Source organism: Ursus maritimus (genome assembly GCF_017311325.1).
Source record: "Ursus maritimus isolate PB19 chromosome X unlocalized genomic scaffold, ASM1731132v1 scaffold_X1, whole genome shotgun sequence".
NCBI classification, from domain to species: domain Eukaryota; kingdom Metazoa; phylum Chordata; class Mammalia; order Carnivora; family Ursidae; genus Ursus; species Ursus maritimus.
Window position 1 is genome coordinate 21115030 of NW_024423319.1, and position 20236 is coordinate 21135265.

General features: G+C 45.4%; 1 protein-coding gene across 1 annotated transcript in view; it reads right to left on the reverse strand.

The window, feature by feature from the left end:
• AFF2 (AF4/FMR2 family member 2) overlaps positions 1-20236 on the reverse strand; it is a gene marked incomplete at its 5' end in the record, with an annotated part of 301462 nt that overhangs the window by 76309 nt on the left and 204917 nt on the right. The window contains one exon of the mRNA XM_040628214.1: positions 9517-9554. Within this exon, the coding sequence (XP_040484148.1) occupies positions 9517-9554 (38 nt within the window). The remainder of the gene's footprint in view (positions 1-9516; positions 9555-20236) is intronic.

The following is a 20236-nucleotide window of genomic DNA, read 5'->3' on the forward strand; positions in this document are numbered from 1 at the left end:
CAAAATGAAGAGTGGGAAGATATCCTGAGTAGGAAGGTGGGTATAGACCAGAGGAAGGAATCATCATCTGTGCAGTAAAATTCTAGTACTATAAAGACAGTAAACCGAACTTTAAAATGCCTTAGAGTTAAACCAATATGGAATACAGGATGTTTTCAAAGAAAGCTTGGTTCCTTTCCAGGAAAAGTTAGTAACTCGCATGAGGGCTAATAAGGAGTTCAGTAATTGTCCAAAGGGCAGTGCAAGTCAGGCTTACTCTAGACTAAACTCATACTGAACTCGGATGGCTGAACTTCAAAGCCCCCCACCCGCGGCCCCTAATGCCTGTGCTCGTTCATTTGACAAATATTGAGCTCCTACTCTATGCCAGGTACTGTTTGAGGTGCTAGGGTTACAGTAGTGAATACAAAGTTCTCGCTCATATGGACTTTACATTCTTATGGGAAGTGACCCTTGAAAACACAGAGAGATGACAGCTAGAGAGACAGAGCTGATAGACAGATACAGTATGATAATTGTTAAAGTGGGAAAAAAAAGTAGGCTAAAAGGGAGGGTGAGTGTACACGTGGGAGGAGTTGCTATTTTGCATGGGGTGGTTGCCCAACACTGTCGTTCTTTGCAACAAAGCTTTTAAAATTCCTCTTGGGGGCATTCACTATCCACAAGAGAAAACCACTATTATTTTGAACCAATAGCCATGTTCATTTCCTTGACTGGCCACTTTTTCATCATCCGTGGCTCTGAGTCACCGTCTTGGATGAGTTTTCAAAAGGTAACACCACATTCAAAGATTTAGCACCCATCACTAAACGCCAGCCGAAGAAGCTCACACACGTGTGACAGTGTTCTGCAAACTGATCTCCCAATAGGCTTTGCACAACAGCGTCCCTCTGTCACCGTAGCGTGGCCCTCATTGGGGTGGATTTAAAAACACAGCATTTTTTGAGTTGCTTCCTATATGTAAACAGATATTTCTCTAGTGCTAGGAAATGGCAGGGTCTCCTATTTCCTTTACACATCCTCCCCTACTATCTTGTTTCAATCACGTCAAATCCATGCTCGGGCAATACGTGGGGTTTAATCTATATCTGAGCAGCGTACGTCCGTATGCATAGAGCGTACGTACACACATCCGCACCCATCCTTAAGGCAGGTTTACGAGCAGCTCTAACTTGCTTAGGAAACTCTTGCATCAGGGTGTGAGGCAAGTGAAACTTTCACTTAGCCAGTGCTGGTAGTAATCTACATCTCCAGCGAGAGCAGGACAGATGAATGAGGTGTGTCTAGCGGACTTGCTATTATTAGCAGAGTCCTGGCAACTCACACTGTAGGCGCTGATCAGGCACAGACAGGGAGTCTGAAGGAGCCCCCTGCCTGCCCTGGGCTTCCATGGAGGGGTACAGTCGTACGCTCCCCGAAGCTGCTAAAAAAGAAGCAAAAAGCCGCAAGGCTCTTCTGAAATATTTTCCCCAACTACGTGAAATGCACATGTGGGAATACGGTCTTGGGAGAAGGGGAACAGTCAAATATTAGGGGGTGATGAGGACAGGGAGACGACACCGAGGAAAAGATTTCAGAACTTCTATAGTTACAGCTGTTCTGCCTGCCCTTCACCACCAATCCCATCGTGGATTTAAATTACCATGGAGCATGAGGGCATATTGATGCGCAGAGTATATAAACGCGTGTGTGTATAAAAAACTGGGATATAATGACATGTAATCTCCCCCCATGCTGTAAATTCTACAAATGGAAGCACTTCCCTGTGGGAGAATGGTTTACCTTTTTTTTTTCTTTTTTTAATGTGGGCTTTCGAGACAACTGCTGTTGGTCTCGGCAAAAGCTTTAATAAAGCCGAAACTCCTTACTTCCTGTTTCAGTTCCTGGCCAAAGGGAGTCATTTCCATAGTTCTCCGTTCCCCCTCCCACAACTAGTAGTCAACTAAATAATAACTTATGACCCCAGGCTCCTGACTATGAACATATTTTTTGGTCGATGGAGGGCTGATTTACTGCTCGAAGCCTGGTGCGTAGTTACCATGGGGGCATGCCTCATTTCCCTAGAAATCAAAATAGCCCTACTGTGCTTACGTCTGTGGCTGATAAAAATACATTCAGAAAGAATTTTTATGTCTATGCAATGAACTCAGAAAACGAAGCTAGAATAATAGTGTTATGTGTCATGCCTAAAATACTAGATGTTTGAATAATGTGAAAGGAACCGTATGAAAGCAAAATGTTTAAAAATGTAAGAAACAATCAAGGGTGGATAAAGCCGCAAGGGAACAGCCGGATGCTCAGAGGAACCCTATGTGAGTTGAGATTTACATAAAAGTCCACTGAGAGGGATTAGCCAGATCTAATCAGGAAGGATTTGATATGTCTATTTCTCTGCAAACAGTTTTAAAAGGGTGGTTTATAATCCCTCCCTAACTCTAACCTTTACCTTTCCAGAACAAAAGAATCCTTTTGAGCATTTTCTTAGTTCCATCTATACTGCACTGCTCTCCTCTTAATGTCAAAAGGGGGGCCAAAATCTTCAGCAGTGTGATGCTTCGGGTGTCCCGGCACACACAGCCACTCCTTCCCTTCTTTTGTCTCCTGCAAGCCACAAACGCAGTATTTCCTTCCACTGAGAAAAGTGGCCCCTCTCCCTGGCTGCCTCTACCTACCAGACACTGTTCACAACACAGTCTCTGCTTTCTTCCCGTCTCACTTGCCCTTAGCAAGTGTTGTTCTGCTCTCTTGAATGGCTTCACCTGCACCGTTCACCCGGGGACTCCAGCGGAGGGAGGGTGAGCCCACTCCAAGCAGGTGCTCTTTCCTTCGTCTGTGCCTCGTGTGATGCCGCACACACTTTCCTCTGCATTATTTGCAGAGCCTGTCTATTCTCTAGTGCAACGACGGGTCCGTTTCCTTAGGAGAGCATGAGGACTTCAGGGTCGACACTGTACCTTACCCATGTCCCCACCAACTGAGACCGGAACAATTCGTGTTCGTCAAAAGAATACATGTGCATGGCTTGCTTGAGTTTCTAGCAGATCAGCTATGTGATGCTGAGTGTTCGACAGCCTTCTGAAAGACTGCTGAGCGGTAACGTTAAAATATAATTCTAGCTGTAACTCCTGTGTACCAAAAAATGGGTGGGACCGTGTGAATGGATGAAAGAGTTGCCTGTTCTCGTCTAAGCAGCACATGCTAAGAAGCACAGAGTTAGAAAGTAAGACAGTACTTTACGAAGTACTGGATAAAGAAGTATTTTATGAATGCTGTTGCTTAAAAAGTGGCCTCACTTCCTTTAAAGTGGTTTGATCCTGCGTTTGCTGGCTCGTGTGAGGTCCCTCTGCTTCACCAATAAATGGGTGCTTTCTACTTCCATTTCATCACAAGAAAGGTGCTCATGCTTTTGAAAACATCAGTGATGCTAATGAGACAAACCAACGCGCTTGGAGTTTTGAAGAAACTCTTCCTTATTGATATAAAATTACCATAAATGAAGTTGGCCTAATTGTCCAAGTGCCTGCAAACTTGCTGGTTCATTCTGGAAACGTATGATGCCATACTCAAAGAAAACACACTGTTACACAAAGTTAGCGAATATGACTTTAAAAAGTAACCACAGATTTGAAAGTGAACGTGTGTGTCCTAAGAGGTGACAAGAAAGAAGCAGAGGGTCCAAGGTGGAGAGAATTATCCGGCACCTCAGGGTTCTGGGCAGTCTACTCTCTGGGTCTCCGTCGCCTTGTCTGAGACTGCCTAGATGACGCCACTCCTATTACCAAAGAAAAGGGAGATGTCCAGAAATTTGTGCTGTGCTGATGACTGCTGGAACCTTCCGCATCCAATTATAGCTACCGGACAACATAGCGCTGTCTTTCCTTTTACTATCCTTAAGATGGCCAGAGCCGACCAGAGATGGCTTCGACTTTCACGGCGTGGGGAGCACACAGGGCCGGGCGCCTCACTGTCAGGAAATGAGTGGTCACAGAACTCACTCCGAGGGACCTAACTCTAAAATGTCCATTCCCCTCGCTGTGGACTACCCCTCAGGATAGTTCCAATCCATAAAAATCATTTAGAGTGTGAAACCGTGAGAGACACACGGGACATATTTTATCGTTTCAGAACTGGGGGATTTCTTTCTACGGTTGACTTTCTAATTCAGCCGCTCATTTCAAATATTCTTATTTGGGATGGGATGTAAGGTATGAGGCCCTAGGTTTCTCCAACTACCAGGCTCCCGTGTGCTCACTGTATTTCCCATGGACCTGAGCATCCGATTGTCCGTTTCATGAAGCACCGTGCCAGGTAAGGCTGTCCTCTGGCCAAACAGGCCTTCTTTGAGGCTGCACTATTCCAAGTGCACAGGGGCGCTCCAGGAAAGGCATGTGACACGTATGCCGAGCCTCTGTGGTGCTGGGGCCTTTTATTCCTAAAGGAGATGATCCCACGGGACCGGTGTTTGGCAGAACACAGTACAGAATCCCTTGCCCTCTCAGCCCGAGAAGATGCAGTGATTTCAATGATCCTCCACCCAGCTGGGCTGCGCACTGGGCCAAGAGCATCACAAGAGACACAGACTCTGACTGCAAACTTACTTTGCTGGTAAGGAGTCATTTAAATGACCCACCCCAGTGTTCCGGGAGCCACACTGACCTTCTATCTAACGTATCTCTTTAAGACTCTAGTGATGTGGCTTCTTGGCCCTCATTTCCCAAGTACATGAGGCAGAAATGATAGAAGAAGACATAGCGTGTGTGTGTGTGTGTGTGTGTGTGTGTGTGTGTGCGTACGCATGTGTGTGTGTGAGCATGTGTGCGAAAAAAATGTTTATTATATATGCAATGTTTATAATGTATGTGCTTGTATGTATCCATATCAAACTTGAACATCAAGTATTTCCTGAAATAATTACAAAACAGTCTTCAACCTTCAGCTTTTTCCAAGAGCTGGAAGAACCATACCAATAACGTAGCTGAGGTCCGTAGTGAGGAAGGAACACGTCCCATTTCATACCACAAGCTAGCGTTAGGTTAAGGACTAGATCCCAGGTCTACAGGACAGCGGACTCGATGAAGAATCACAGTGACGAGTTAGGCTCTTCAATGCTATTTGACTCCACTGAGCACATTGCTTTCATCTGGATAAGCCCTGAGGTCCCTAAGTCACGGTTTCTGAGCCTTGGTTTCCCACCTGACCGTTCACTGCCTGCCACCTCAGCACCAGCGGCTCCAACGAACAGTCTTCGAAGTCCTGGCACGATGCCCTCCTCCCGCCTTCTCCAAGAGCGCCAACTGCAAGTGCTTTCTGTCCTTAGAGCTTCCCTCGTACTTGATCTGTTTCCTACTTAACAAACATCTCTCTCTATCTTGTATTTAGTTCTTTACAAACTGATTTTATCTCTCCTACTGGACTCTAAACTCCTCGAGGGTAAGACCTGTGTCAGATTTATTTTTAATTCCCTCAGCATCTATCACAGTTCCCGGAATGCTGTAGCTTCTCAATAAATATTCATTGGACAAATAAATGAATAATGCACAAACACCATGGTTAGGACAATCTTCGTGGCTATTTGTCATTTTCAATCATGAAACCACCGTATCTGTAAGATGGACTGGTTTGTAAATAAAGCTGTAATTTCCTAAGCAGAGTGGATTCTGATCCTGATTTGTGAAAGACAACAACTACGTTGTTTAACGTTGCTAAAGTGGAAAAGCAAGGAAGGGTGTTATGCTTGACAACTGTGCTCTCGCTCGCTCTCCCTCACTCTCTCCCCCTCCCTCTCCCTCTCTCTCTCTCTCTCTTTTGGTAACAGATGTCAACCTCGGTTAGATTCAACTCAACTTATTAGTGCATGGCTTTTAGCCAAAAGCAATTCACATTTGCAGAAGTGTACTATCACATATGTCTTAATAACAGAAATGTGTTTTTAAAAAAATGTATGTGATAAGTCACATATGGTAGAAGAAATCTGTACATCTCTCAGGCCTTGTTGTCACAATGAAAGCTTGAAGATAATTGCTGCAGAACATTAACATACAAGTGAAAGTCTCTCTGACACATTAAAGAGCCACAGTTTGAACATACTAATCAAGCTTTGATACCGGCACGGCTCCAACAGACTGAGAAATACACCAGCATCTCTTGTCCTGATCACTGATCTTAAGAACATTCAATTTTGATTCTTACCCTCAGAGGTAATATTTAATGTTTCAAGGTAAAATTGTTCGTGTATCCAGATACATTATGTGCTTACATTCACTAAGCATATATTTAATTTCTCCTTTATATGGAGTGTAATTAATGTGTACCACAGTCTCCCTATGGTGATGAAAGAGGCTTACAACCATGAAGGTATTAAAAATAAATTGAACAAGTGGCTGAGAAATAGGAAAGAGGAGGCAAACCTTTAGAGAGGAAAACAGGCAAACTAAACAGATATTGTGAATCATTCACCATCGCTCTAATGGAAAGTTAGATCTTGGGAAGTGACAGAATTTTAGAATGTGCATATGCCTCTTGCAAGCTCTCCATCCACACGCAACTTGGAAGACTAGCAGTAAGGCTCTGGCTCTGTGTTCACTGGTTTCCAAGGCATCGCTGCCCTGTCAATGGATCTCATATCCATAATGACTTCAAAGATGGTAAATTCGGAGTGGTCGCTTTGCTCTGAATGAGAACAGGGTGGTACATCGGCCCCAGAAAGTCCAGAACACAGGAAAAGGGCTCTGGCAATGCCGGCTCAATGTTTTAAAGGACAAAAGAGAGAGGGGGGTAATAGTTTAACCCTTACAGTCAGGGAAAAGCTCCCCTTCGTGCCTCTTTCTACCTGACCAACCGGAGCAGGGGTCGGCAAATGTTTTCTGTGACGGTCCAGGTAGTTAATAGTTTCAGTTTTGTGGTTTGTACAGTCTCTGTCATAACTAATCTCTGCCACCAGAGCACAAAGGGAGCCACAGACAATATGGAAACAAATGAGTGTCGCTGTGTGCCAATATAGCTTTTTTTATAGACACTGAAATTTGAATTTCATATAATTTTCACATGTCACAAAAGATTCTTTTGATTTCTTTTCCCCAACCATTTGCCAAACTCTGCACCAGAGGATGACATCCAATCACACATATGATCTTCTGCACCAATCTGTGTTCAGGCTTTAGTTGTAAATGCCTCCAGACCTCGACTTTTCCAGCAAGACTGCACACGCTGTCCATTGTATGCTCAATCAAATGTTCATTTTGACATGCAAGAGCAAGCCAGTACCTGGTCAGAGGCAGAGCAGCGTGGGAGCATTTTACACACGCTGTGAGTCAAGACTAGGAGGATAATGGATGACTTGATCAATTACAACACATGGCCCCTTCCAGTCGAACACTCTAGTGTGGGGCCGCTGGTCTCATTAAGCCTCCAGGCCAGATTCCTGGAAGGACTGTTCTCTGGGATGTGTCCAATTTGTTTACTCATTCATTGATTCATTCATTCATTCAGGAAAACATGTATTTGGGGTCTCAGTGCACTGCGTGTAACCGAAATTTGCAGTCAGACATCAGAAACACAAAGAGGACCACCCTACGTAAAACATCAAAAAACTCTGCTTCTGCTTCTGCTCTGGGATTTCCGTGCCTGAGCTGAGGTCTTGAAGAAGTCTTCTCCAAGTGCCCAGTGGTTGTGGCGGGGCAGGTGGGGCACGGCTCGTGAGCCCGCATGCAGTGAGACACCCGAATGCACACCGAGAATGGTACCTTATTCAATAAGAAGACAATTCTAAACATCTACCAGTTGATCGTGACTCAGGCTTATTACTAAGCAGATTTTCAAATCTATTTAAAAGTAAAAAGTGCCTATTCTATTACTAATCCTTTGGTTCTTCTAGTTTTCCTGTTTTCTCTTACGATATTCCTTAAAGTGCTAGACATTACAGTCTGCACTGTGAATTAACCAGAGCTCATAAAAAATATAATTATCCGTAGGGTCAAACCTTTACAAGGAACAGAGAGAAAACTGGTCCCACTTCCAGGCCGCTAGAGTCTGATTTCACACAGCCCCCCACAATACCAATGGGCTGTCTTGCGCATGCCAAGATGGAGCCTGGGACTTACTTCCTATCAGGAGGGCTTGAACTTGGAGATGTTTGTCCCACTGAGGGCCTGGGTTTACACTCTTCCAGCCCTTGCCCCATCCCTTGTGACCTGGGGCACACATCTGCACACGGCTGGACTGGAGCGAAGGGTGCAATCGGACCAGGGGAAAGATCACTAATGGCCCACCCAGGGAGCGGCAGTCCTGGCCTTGGCCTCATTAGCACCATCCTCTAATCCTGCCACAGGCGTGCGGTAGAGAAGCCTTCAGGGCACAGGCAGAAAAGAAATCAGGCTGCAGAGATGATTTCAACCCCAATCAAACAACCAGACAAAAACTCAGCTACAGGAAATACTCCCATAGGATGACTATAGCATAATATATCTCCAGACTACAGATGCTCCTCCAGAGGCTACAAAAGCTGATAAGGAATATTCTGCGGCCTATGGAAAATTACATTTAAAAACAAAGTACACAGAACCTTTTGGAAGAAATGAATTGGAGCTTGGATTTAATGGTGACTTGGAAAAGCAGCCTTCTTGTCATTGGTATGAGCCGATCCATTCTTCCAGAAACTATTAAAAATCAGTGCACTCCCCACTTTGGCATTTGGTCCCCACTACGATGGATGTCGGCTATCATAAATGAACAGGCGTTCCTAGAGATGTGATATTGCGAGGCCTAGGATAACCCAGCAAAGAGAGCAGGACTTCCCTACGCCTCATGGCTGGTGGGCCTGGGCCACATAACACTGCAATCAGATGTCACAAACCCAAATGACAAGACAAACATCCTTCTTAATTTGAAAGTCTCCCTTCTGGAAGAGAGAGGATGCCTAAGATGTACTATAGCTAAAAGAGTGCTATGCTGCTTGTTTATAATTTAAGAGGGTCCCATAAAATGCCTTGGAAATAGCTCTCTGTTAGCTAGAGAAACCTCTGGTTAAATGTATTTTTATGAGCTTTTCATTAACAGAGTAGCAAGGCCTTGATGCCAAGGTGCCAAACCTCCCCACGTGGCCGGAAATCACTTGGCACATTTTCAGTCATTTCAGTCTCTGTCATAGGTCCAAGGTTTGCAATTAAAAATATAATCTTTTTAGCATGTGCAAGACCCAAAGGCTTGAAGTACCATGCATTGAATAGGATTATAATCGTATTTGGCAGCTCTTCACGGATGGCACATATTAATTTATGTAAACCAGGCACAACTTGGGGTCCTCATCAGGACCACAGGCAAAAATCAAATCAAAATCAAAGCTGATCCCTGCCCAATTGGAGATTTGGGTTTGGGGTTTTGGTGGTTCCCCCTACCCCTTGTTTGTTTTTGTTTTTTGATCGTCATAAACAGAGACGCACTCAAAATTCAAGGTCTCTTGCGACACACACACAGAATCCGTTCAAATTAAAATTTCCAACTAATAAAAAAATAACTTACTTCACAGGATTATTCTTAGGTTTTGCCTTTTCAACAGCCTGTAAACAGAAGAAAAAAAATGTAATTAGACAACATTAGCAGGCATAATCTTCGCAACTGGTTACCAAAACAATAAGCAATATGAAACGCTCTTCCAAAACATAAGGACGTAACTGAAGTCGGCTGCTTGCGATAAGCAGACCAGAGACACAGAGCAATTTTCCTCTCCCAGGGCACACGGTTACCTGTCCAAGTGCAGCTCGCAGACACAGACACTCATTCCTCTCTGCCTTGTACTCAGATCTTAGCCCCTGGGTGGGGAGGCATGAGCGCGGGGGTGGGGGGCGGGGGTGGTCATGGGCACATCCAGGACTTGTAGATTTGTGGTGGGGACCTGTGAACCCTGCGTGACTCTGGGCACCTGGCTGCACCTGCATGGTGAGAGCAAGGCCAAAGTAGCCATTTCTAAAATCATTTTTATTAGCGGACACAACAAAAGGCCAAGGGATGACTGACCGCTCGGACCCATCTCCTCCTGTGGAACCTTTAAGAAAACACATACCAACTCATCGAAACAAGGAAATCTCTGGGCCTCTCGGCCTGTGTCGCCTTAGACATGGAGCCTGGTTCCAGTTTATTGCTGAACCCATTGATCTGTGCCCAGCCCATTTATCATTCATGAAAAGAGCTAGTGATCTTCACAGTATATTAGAAGAAACAACTCAGATCATCTGTCAACAGCCCTCTTATTTCTGTTTCCCTCTCCACAGGGATTGCATCTCCTTCGATTCTTCTGGAATTAAAATGTTGCTAAGCAACACAGCTGGGGGCACTGATGGCAGAATGGCTACAGTCTATCAAACTGTTTAAGCACCTGGAGGGTTTTAGTGATGATTTTTTTCATACTTCTGTAGCATAATTATGTAATCAGAACCAAACTTGTACTCCCCTAGACTTTTGCAGACTATAGAAATAACATTTAATATGGGGAGTGTTGAAGCAGCGGTTTGGCAATCTCCGGGATCTTCAGACCCTTTTAAGAAGTATCCGTTCGGAGACCTTTATATTTGTGAATCCTGGAGGTGGGCATGGCAGCTACTTATAACATCGGACTTGGCATTCTGGGTGACTGGTGTGGAAGTAAGTACCCCGGACCCTTCTCTGCACAACAACAGCTCAACACACCGTGGAGCCATTTTTAAAAATAAATCGAACACTTCTCAAGTTTAGAGATTAGCGCTGGAAATGCAAGTACTTCTCTATTAAGTCTTGGGTTCTGCTGCTAGGTAAATTCCCATTAATATTTGGGCACTTTCTTTGGCTCTCAGTGGCAAAAATCATCTCACCATCTGTGCCTGAGGTTGAATTTTGGCAAGCGGTGAGACAGCAAGCAAGAAAGAGCAGGAGGTAACAGGTGAAAAAGATAAAATAAGCAATATGCGTGTGGCCGGGCCAAGTCACGTCTCACAGGTAGTTAGGATATGAAAGTCTGTCCCTGAGCAGGTCTGGCCGTGGAAGGGATGCGGGAAGGAACAGGCAGATACTGGTGAGGAGTGGGGGCTGGACCCAGTCTGCGCACCCGTGCACACCTATACCTTCCTTCTCTACTACCCTTTCTCCCTTAGTCCCGGCTGCTTTGGGATCGCGTAGGGCAGTGCGCTGAAGACGTGTCACTGTGGAAATCACACGAACCTACGTTCCCCTGTGCCTTACACCCCAAACAAGTCTGTTCCTGAAGACTTAGGTTATCATAAAATCATGAGCACGGTGTTCGAGGGGTTTCCTTTGAAAGCACATTAAATGTGATAGCAGGAGCATGCCACTGGCGGAAGACAGGGAGGGAGAAAGCACAGTGACATTGCTTAACCTAGCTTTCATTCAGTGACACGGTTTTTGAAAATGTCTTCTCTTCTCTGTGCTTCAGGACTGTCAATTAGACCCGGTTAGTTTTCTCTGATCAGGAGGAACATAATCATGTTCAAGGCCAGTTTCTTTGAAACCTCTGTCTTTTCATACAGCCATCATAGGAAAATAACTTCATTCAAATTAATGTTTTCTGGGCTGCTTGGCTATTGATCGAAAATGTCTCTGCTGAGAGGTTTTCTTTTCTTTGGAAATTAACTCGGGATCATTCCAGAGTGCCAACAGCTCCAGTCACACGTGCTCACATCATCCTTCTGTGTGCTCACCACCTTTCATCTCTGAGCTGAACGGTCCCAGGGAGTCTCTGCCAGACCCGAGACAGAGCTCACAATTTGTGTTCTTTGCTCCCGCTATAATGCAACACTGTGTTCCGCCCGCTATAAAGAATTATTCAACTCGGAGACTTTAAAGGAAAGTTAAGTGAATTTTTTGTGGGAAAACTATATATGTCTTTAAGGTCTAAGGAGCAGTCTACCAAAAATGCAAGGAGAACATTCCTCTTTGGAGATAACAGGACATGAAAACACCAGTCCCAAGTTCTGAAATGTGCAAAAGGACAGGAATCAAAATGAAATGATCTCGTGTAATTCGTCACACATCAAGAGGGTTGCATATTGGGATTACAGCTCGTTTTGAGTTTAAAAACATACATTAAGGAGGGCATGTATTGCATGGAGCACTGGGTGTTATACACAAACAATGAAGCATGGAACATTACATCAGAAACTAGGGATGCACTGTGTGGTGACTAACGTAACATAATAAAAATAATTATAAAAAAAACAAAAAAATCATACATTAAAGTAATTTAAATGGATTGGGAGATGGAGGCTAGATAGTTAACTCTCCTGCTGCTTTAATTTGCAATATCTATACTCTTTCAAAACCTATATTCTACTTATTTTGTGCCACGTTTCCCTACCATGATACTTATCTTACCATTAAGGAAGCTCTAGTATAAGAAAAGATGGTATGATAAATTAAAATGTTGGAAAATAGGTTCCACTGTGGTGTGGCGAGAGGCTGTGGACCACAGCGGAAAGAGCGGTGAGTGAGAAATCCAGAAACCTGGGTTTGGCTCCAGCTTCGCCACTTACAATCATCAGGATGTTAGCAAGGCGGTGGATGCTTCTGAGTCTGTTTCCTCATTTTAAAAATGAAGTTGATCATTCCTGTCCCATCTATATCAAGGGTGGCTGGGAGTAGCCAGCATCCACGGCGGCACTCTAGAAACCATCGCGCGCTATGCAAATGCAGTGCATGTGGACCATGCCTGCTTTCGGGCTTCGGGGCACACATTTGCACGGCCTGAGAGTTTATGGGCTTGCTGACTTGGGCACCGAGTTGCGGTATCGAGCCCATGCAGTTATTTCAACAAGGGTTACAGGAGCTACTCTGTTCCTCTCTCCACATCAGGAGCAGTGCTGGGCTAAATAGGATGCTTCTGTTTGGAAAGGACGTCTGGATGTGTGTAGATACTAACCTGCCTGGGCCAACAGGAGAGACCCCTGTACCTTCCCACAGACCTCCGCCCTGAACCTTCTTGGGGGCTGGTGCTAGTGGAGGAGAGGCCGGGACCCCTGGGGCGCCATGGGGGCACAAGTGTAGGTGCATATACTCAAGTCTCTCCCTCCCTCCTCCCCTCCCCCTCCTCCACCAGGAAGCCTAGGAAAGCTCCCTCCTTTCCAGGTGACTCCTCCATCAGCGGTCCCCCCTTTCACACCTCACCCTAGGAAAGGGTGCTTTGCGTTTTCACTAACATTTGACCCTGGGATTGAGAAGCCCTGAGGTGAGCCTCCTCTGTCATATGGCATCTTGAAAAATTCTATGTCCAGGGAGAAGGCACTTCTCTCATTCCAAGGAGTGTTTAGGAACTGATTCTTCTCTCATTACAAGCATTGTGCTATTCATGGCATCCTGCTAAGCAGCGAACTTATTTCCTCAGGAGGGATGGTGTGGCTGAGGACATGCCCATAGTTGCTCACTCATTAAATCTATCTTCCTAAAAATAAGAAGGACGTTTTCTTTCTGTTATGCAGTGACTCAGGGACCAAACAGAATTATGTGAACCATAAAAACTGTAGAGCTGCCGTGAGAGAATAGAAGGAAGGAAGAAGGAAGGAAGGAAAGTGGCCGTCTCTTGAGTCCTGTCCTCCGCGGCACGCAGAGCACCATGTTTCTTTCGGGAGAAAACACTATGTATACTTGCTCATCATCTGCTATGGAAGGATCTAACTTCTAAAACATTCTTTGGTAATTCTGTCCCAGCATTAGTCTAGTTCAACAATCACGTATACCACATTTATTTTAAAAATGAGATAATCTTGGGGTGCCTGGGTGGCTCAGTCAGTTAAGTGTCTGACTCTTGAATTCGGCTCAGGTCACGATCTCAGGGTCCTGGGATCGAGCCCGGTGTCTGGCCCCACATTGAGGGGGAATCTGCTTAAGATTCTCTCTCTTCCTTTCCCTTTCTGCCTGCCCCTTTCCCCGCTTGTGTGCTCTCGCTCTCTCTCTCTCAAATACATAAATAAATCTTAAAAAAAATACTTTTAAAAAATGAGAGAATCTTTTTGGATTTTTAAGACGCACACCCTGAACCATGGTATCCAGACTTACAGTAATACCTTCCCCCTGCTCCCAGGTTGGCAGAAAACAGACCCAATGCGGTATGTTTCCTCTTTGTTGAGACTGTCAAGGTGAGCACTTGGAGGGCCTAGACATACCGTGTTAGTGGACTCTGCAAGTCTATGTATTCAGGTGCTGCTTTTTCCCTTAATAATAATGCTGCCAGTCACGCATAAAACGTGGTTCTATTAGCATTGCTCTATATAGCTTTTACCTTTCCCGCTTATACGCTTTTTCCTGGTGTTCTGCTAGCAGATGCCCCCAAGTTGGGTCTATGCAATACATTTCTTGATAAAAAAGAGTGAGGAGTCAATCATTCAGATACTTTTAAATAACTGGGTAGCGGGCATTATGGACATGAGACAGAAGAACAATCGACTGCGTTGCTTTTGAGTCTCTATGTTTTGCCTTGTGTAACTTTTCACAGGGCTGTTCCGTGAGACACAGCCATACCTTAACCTAGTGACATGTATCGGTAAATTGTATCGATCACTTAAGTTCAGAAGAGAAAACTCCTCTATTAACAAATGAACTCATCATTAGGGTATTCAGATGGTCTAAAATCAATACGTACAGAATTGGTTGAATCAATTAAAGAGACATATACTGAGAACACTTGCCCAAATATAAAAATGAATTGCTTAATTACAGCATTTAAATAGATTTCGCTGGAATGAGTAAAATAGCCAGAGGCTTGTATTATCTCCTATAGGCTGGGGTTTCCGCTGGCAGCACACACGCATAGCCAGTACTGCTGATTAAGAGGAGAAAATGTCGCTCAGCATTTTGCAACACCTGGATGCCTCCCTGAATTTCTGACCTCATACTGAGGGCCTGCAATCTTTAGGAAAGCACCACCTATTATACTTCCCCCTCCGGATAGGGCCCAGAAGGAAATGTGGAAATGTCAGGTGTTTGAACCCTGAACTTACATGTCCCCTCTCCTTAGCACATTGGGCTTCTCCCATCTTCATGTCCGTCCTCACTCTTCCTGCGGCTGGGTGCTGGCTTCGGCCCTGCTACCGCTCCCCTGGCATTGGCCGCTGCCCCTTCGCTGCTCTGCCAGGTCCCCCGTCCTACCCCCTTGGATGCTCCACTTTCCTCCTGACTTTCTTGGAGTCCTCAGGACTTCCCACGGCTCAGCGAGTGACTCACCAGCCTCACCCACCCTGCCGCTCACAACGTGGCCAGTGCCAGCCGGACGCCGGCCTCCGAGCGCCTCCTGCCTGGCCCCGCGTGTGGAGTCTGCTCACATGGCAACCAGCAGGAGTTCTTCAAGTGTCTTTAGCAAGATCCACGCATCAACTGGCGATCTGGTTTATAACTAAAGTTTCGATCTGTTGTGACTTAATGCAAAATGCACGGTGTTTGGTGAAGAAGCACGTCTCGCTCAGAAGAGTCTTCCGTCGACGTGAGTCATTCCCTAAGTGGGGTAGATACGGAGACCCCAGGCACAGCATCTTGGCATTGGCCGCAGTTATTTATTCTCCCCACTAGAAGGGCCCGTGTAAGAGGCCCTCAGTTACTCTATTCCCCGGGGGTTTGTGGATTTGAAAATTCAATCCCCCCTGCCGGCCAATCTGAGCCCTCTTGCCCCCGGTGCTAGAGGGACCCTCCTCGCAAAATGACATGCGTCTTGTGGTGGGAGACAATCAGTACCTAACAGAGACGCTCTCCTTACCACGTGTGGCCAGGAAAACGGGAAGGATATTCTCAGTGAATGGTAGGTACCCCATGGAATAAAAGTAGTCTACGACCTACATGGGAGCACCCTAACCTATTCAGTGAGGCTTTCTGTCTCGTCAGAGCACGTTATACTCTGGGCAAGAACGCCACATCCACCATTATCCACATACCTGTAGTAGAAAACCCACTAGTCTCCCACCTGTGAGTCTCCTTTCCTCTCACACTGCTACCACACTCGCAAGACTTCTGACACCATATATACGAGGGGCTGTTCCCCACACCAAGCAGTTCTGTGTCACACCGGCTGAGTGTCCTACAATTTCACTCACTCCTGATACTCTCTCCCTAGGGATGATGTCAAACCTTACAGGCGAAGGGCTCAGTCTCACAAGACTGCCTCCCACTTCAGATGCTCATGGCAGGCCCAGGTTGTCACCTTTCATTCTAACCGATTGGCTATAAACCAGAGGTTCCCACAACCCCCTCGTCAGGTTTGACTAATTGGCTAGAGTGGCTGACAGAACTCGGGCCAACAGTTTACTTTTGTCTACCAGTTTGTTAAAGGACATGATCCAAGAGACAGGTGGACAGCCATGTGAAGACATACACAGGGCAAGATTTGGGTGGGTCCCAAGTGTCAGAGCTTCTGTCCCTGTGGACTTGGGGTTCATCACCCTCCCAGGACATGGATGTATTCACTCACCCGGAACCTCTCCAAACCCCATACTATTGGGATTTTATGGAGGCTTCTTCACATAGCTATGATTATTAATTCAAGTTTCTGGCCTCTCTCCCCTCTCCAGAGAAGTGTGTGTGTGTGTGTGTGTGTGTGTGTGTGTGTGTGTGTCAGGGGCAAGTGGGGGAAGAGGGCTGAAAGTTCGAAGCTTCTAATCATGACTTGGTCTCTCTGGTGAGAAGCTCCCATCCAAGAGCCCACACAGAGTTACCTCCTTAGAACACTCCTATCCCCAGCGGATTCCAAGGGGGTTCGTGCCCTGTGTCAGGAACTGGGGTCAGAGACCAAACGTCAGAACAGAAGATGCCCCTGGTGCTCTTAGCACTTAAGAAATGGCAAGGGTCTTGGAAGCCCCATGCTAGGAAGCAGGCACAGAGACCTATATATCAAGGTACATTTTCTATTATCTCAGAACACCAAATGCCAACTGACTTCCCTGTCCCCCAGTGTCCTACTGGCAACACAAGGCAGCTGGAATCAGGGCTCTCTAGGGCCATCGTAAGGCCTGGCAGCCTACATTCACACACAAGTACTACAGTCTCTATATACGTACACGACTCGGGGATAAATGTGGAACCTGAGCCTACCTCCATTAGCAATACACAGGATCGACTATCAAGTTCATAAACGTTTCTATCTACTGTTCCAGAGAGTCCTGTGTGGTACTCTGTGAAATACGGGTTATGCCATCCCATACATTTTGGAAGCATCTGCTGCTTTTATCTGCCTATCTACTTGAATTCTGAGTGGTTAATCTTAGGTTGGTAGCTAATCTGAAATTTGGATACCTCTTCTGTGTATTTACAGCACCTACGCTCTTTGCTCTTACTAAATAAATAGAAATATATATCTCTATAGCTCTCTATATCTCTATATATCTGCTTAGGAATAAGATAGATTCTGTTTCTCATTCAGGACAACATCCTGGGTGTTTGTAGCCTGCATGGTAGCTTTTCCATCAGATGGCAGATATTTGGGGAACGGAGTAAAAAGCCTTCTTGGGCCCTAAACCAAAGCCCCAGAATATTTTTCAAAGCCAGCACATAAATTTCAAAATCTCACATTTTCCGGCTGGCAGTGTTTTATTATCCAGCTTTTACTGGAGATGTTCATATGCTAGAACCCTGATTAAATTCAAGACTTGGAAACTTCCAATAAACTTCCGGGACACATGGTACACTGCTTGGGGTTTGCTGGCTAATGACTCCGAGCCAGAACCTCCAGGCTCCAAGCAGCGATCTGGGACCCAAATTGGGGCAGCGAAGAGGCCTGAGAAAAAGAACATGCTTGGACCAAGCGAAGGGTGGGATGAGAGTCCACACGGGACCAGCCCAGGGGCAGCGACAAGGGCAACTTCAATTCAAGTCACCTTAGTGATTCCCAGCTTCCCGGAGGTGGCTGCTACCCCTTCGTCACAGACAGGTGCTGTGGTCATCCCTGTTCTACACGAGAGTCACCTTCCCTGAAATAATGGGTCAAACCCACTTTTGCTTCTGGTTGGCTCCTAGGGCACGCAGCCCCCCCTCACCCGCGCCTGTGGGAGGAATGTTCAGCTGAGCAAAGGAGCCAGGGGCTTTGCAGTCGGAATGCTCAGAGATGGATAATTCCTAAGTTGTCGTGGACATTAGCCAGTATCTGGTCACCAGCTGTGACAAGCAGCACACGTGAAAACATGGTGCTTCTCTGCATCTGTGTGCTCTAAGCATTTCTTTGAGATTACAATAAAAAGGCAATCTATGGAGATTACAAGTCAAAATATTTGGTTCTAAAAGTAGAAGAGCTAATTACAATGAAAAAAATCAGCACGCAGGTTTCTAAACAGTCACAGACTTGCCTGGAGCATATTAAAAATCACATCATCTAAGCCCTAAGCAGTTTCTTATTAATCTAGTCTCTATGCTAATACAGCCAAATGGGAAACACAATCTGGGGAATATGAAGGCCAATGTTATTCTATTAACCTTGTATGTTATCCTATTTACTTTCCTGTCTTTAATGAATAAATTAAAATGTCCTCTCATTCTCTAATTGCTGGATAGTTAGGGCATGGCAACGTACGGATTTATTCAGCTACATTCTCAACCTTAACTGCCCAAACTCTATCATTTTGTGGGGGATATCAATGAAAGGCAATGACAGATAAACTGTTTACATTAAAAGACTCTATCAAAGTTATTTTGCACCTGGTTTCATCCTAATCCATCTGCTGTTTGTCTAGCTCTGACAGGCTGACCTCTCTTGCTGTGTATGCCATATTGATGTCATTACGGAAGGGGGCCTTTCCCAGCCTTTCTGCTGATAACAAAGTAAATGGAAATGCAGAGAAAACCCGGGGAGGTAACAACTTGTTCAGCATGATGAGGGAGAACTGTAGCTAAAACAAGAGAACCGATTACAGTAGGGAAGGCTGTCTGTTGTCACAACGAACGCGTTCGCGACAGCCACATCAGCTTCCAAAGAGCCGGCTAATAGCAGGAGCAAGATGTATTGCATTGTTTTCATTAGCAAACTTTAAACGTGAACGTGGGCTTGAGCTTAGACTGACTACTGTGTTTTGAAAGTGTAATGTGCATCCCAGGTGGAGGGAGCACATCCCCAAAGTGGCCAGAACGTTCACATGTTCTGCTACGGTGGAGCTCAGCTCATCTGCAATGGTCTCAGAACGACCTGGCCAGGGAGCTGGCCCAACAGTAACAAAAACAAACAAGCAAAACTGGATCAAACATAAAACCAAAATCAAGATCCTGGGTTAAAAGCAAGCTACCTGTGTGTGAGTGATCTTTAGCCAAAAAATACAATTACAAAATGGAGGGCAAGGGCTGAGAAGACACGATTTTTCAATATATGTTAACATGTTTGCGGTGCAGCCCCGCCACCCGCACCCAGCTGAAAAGTCCACACATGCCCACGAACATGCTTTGAATGAAGCGCACATCTCTAAGGGTGTGAGAGCGATCCTTAGGAAGAAAAAGAAAAACGATCCCGTTAAATAAAATGGGCTACGGAGGGGCTACTTGCAACGATGTATCCAGACACAACTCATTGGAATGCCTTTGTGCTCAAAGCAAATCTGAATTGTTCAGGTCTGTTTTTAAAGCACCAATGCCACTCTAAGCTAAGTAGTTGAGCCTGGTCCCTAAGCGAACATTTCCCGTCACCGTACTCACTCTCTAAACTTCCTACGGAGCTAAATGAAGTCCTCTAATGTTTCAGTCTAATTCACATTAATAACACGATAGTATTAATATTAAAATGCCCTAAAGGCGGCTTCTAACAATACCCATTTCTTTACAGCCTTTGTATTTCTAAAGTCTGCTGTTTCTGATGCCAGTCTGAGATGGCCAGGGCCCGAGACAGCCCTGCTCAGATCCAGCCTGGCTTCAGAGCCCAGGCCCCCCAGACCGTCCTGCTGGCAGAGCACAAGGCCGCACGCCGAGAGCTGCGCAAACCAAACTTCATGTCATCATTTGCTGAAACGTTAAGAAGACGTTTGCCTGGTTCTGCTGGAGGGAGCTCTGGAGTTTGGCCACCACACATTCTAGAAGTCTTTGGGATAGGTCAAATTGTGGATAGTTTAAAACTTTAAAGACAGCAATTTTAATAAATCTGTCAATACAATTTCTTTGTTAAGAAAACATTTGAGACTGATTAGGCTGCTTATTGAAAGAGAAGCACAGGGCCTATATCTTTAGATCTTTTATTGAACTGCAAGCTGTAAACGAACATTGATTCCAGGTTTAACTCCTCATTTTCAGGGGTCCTTCAAGTCCC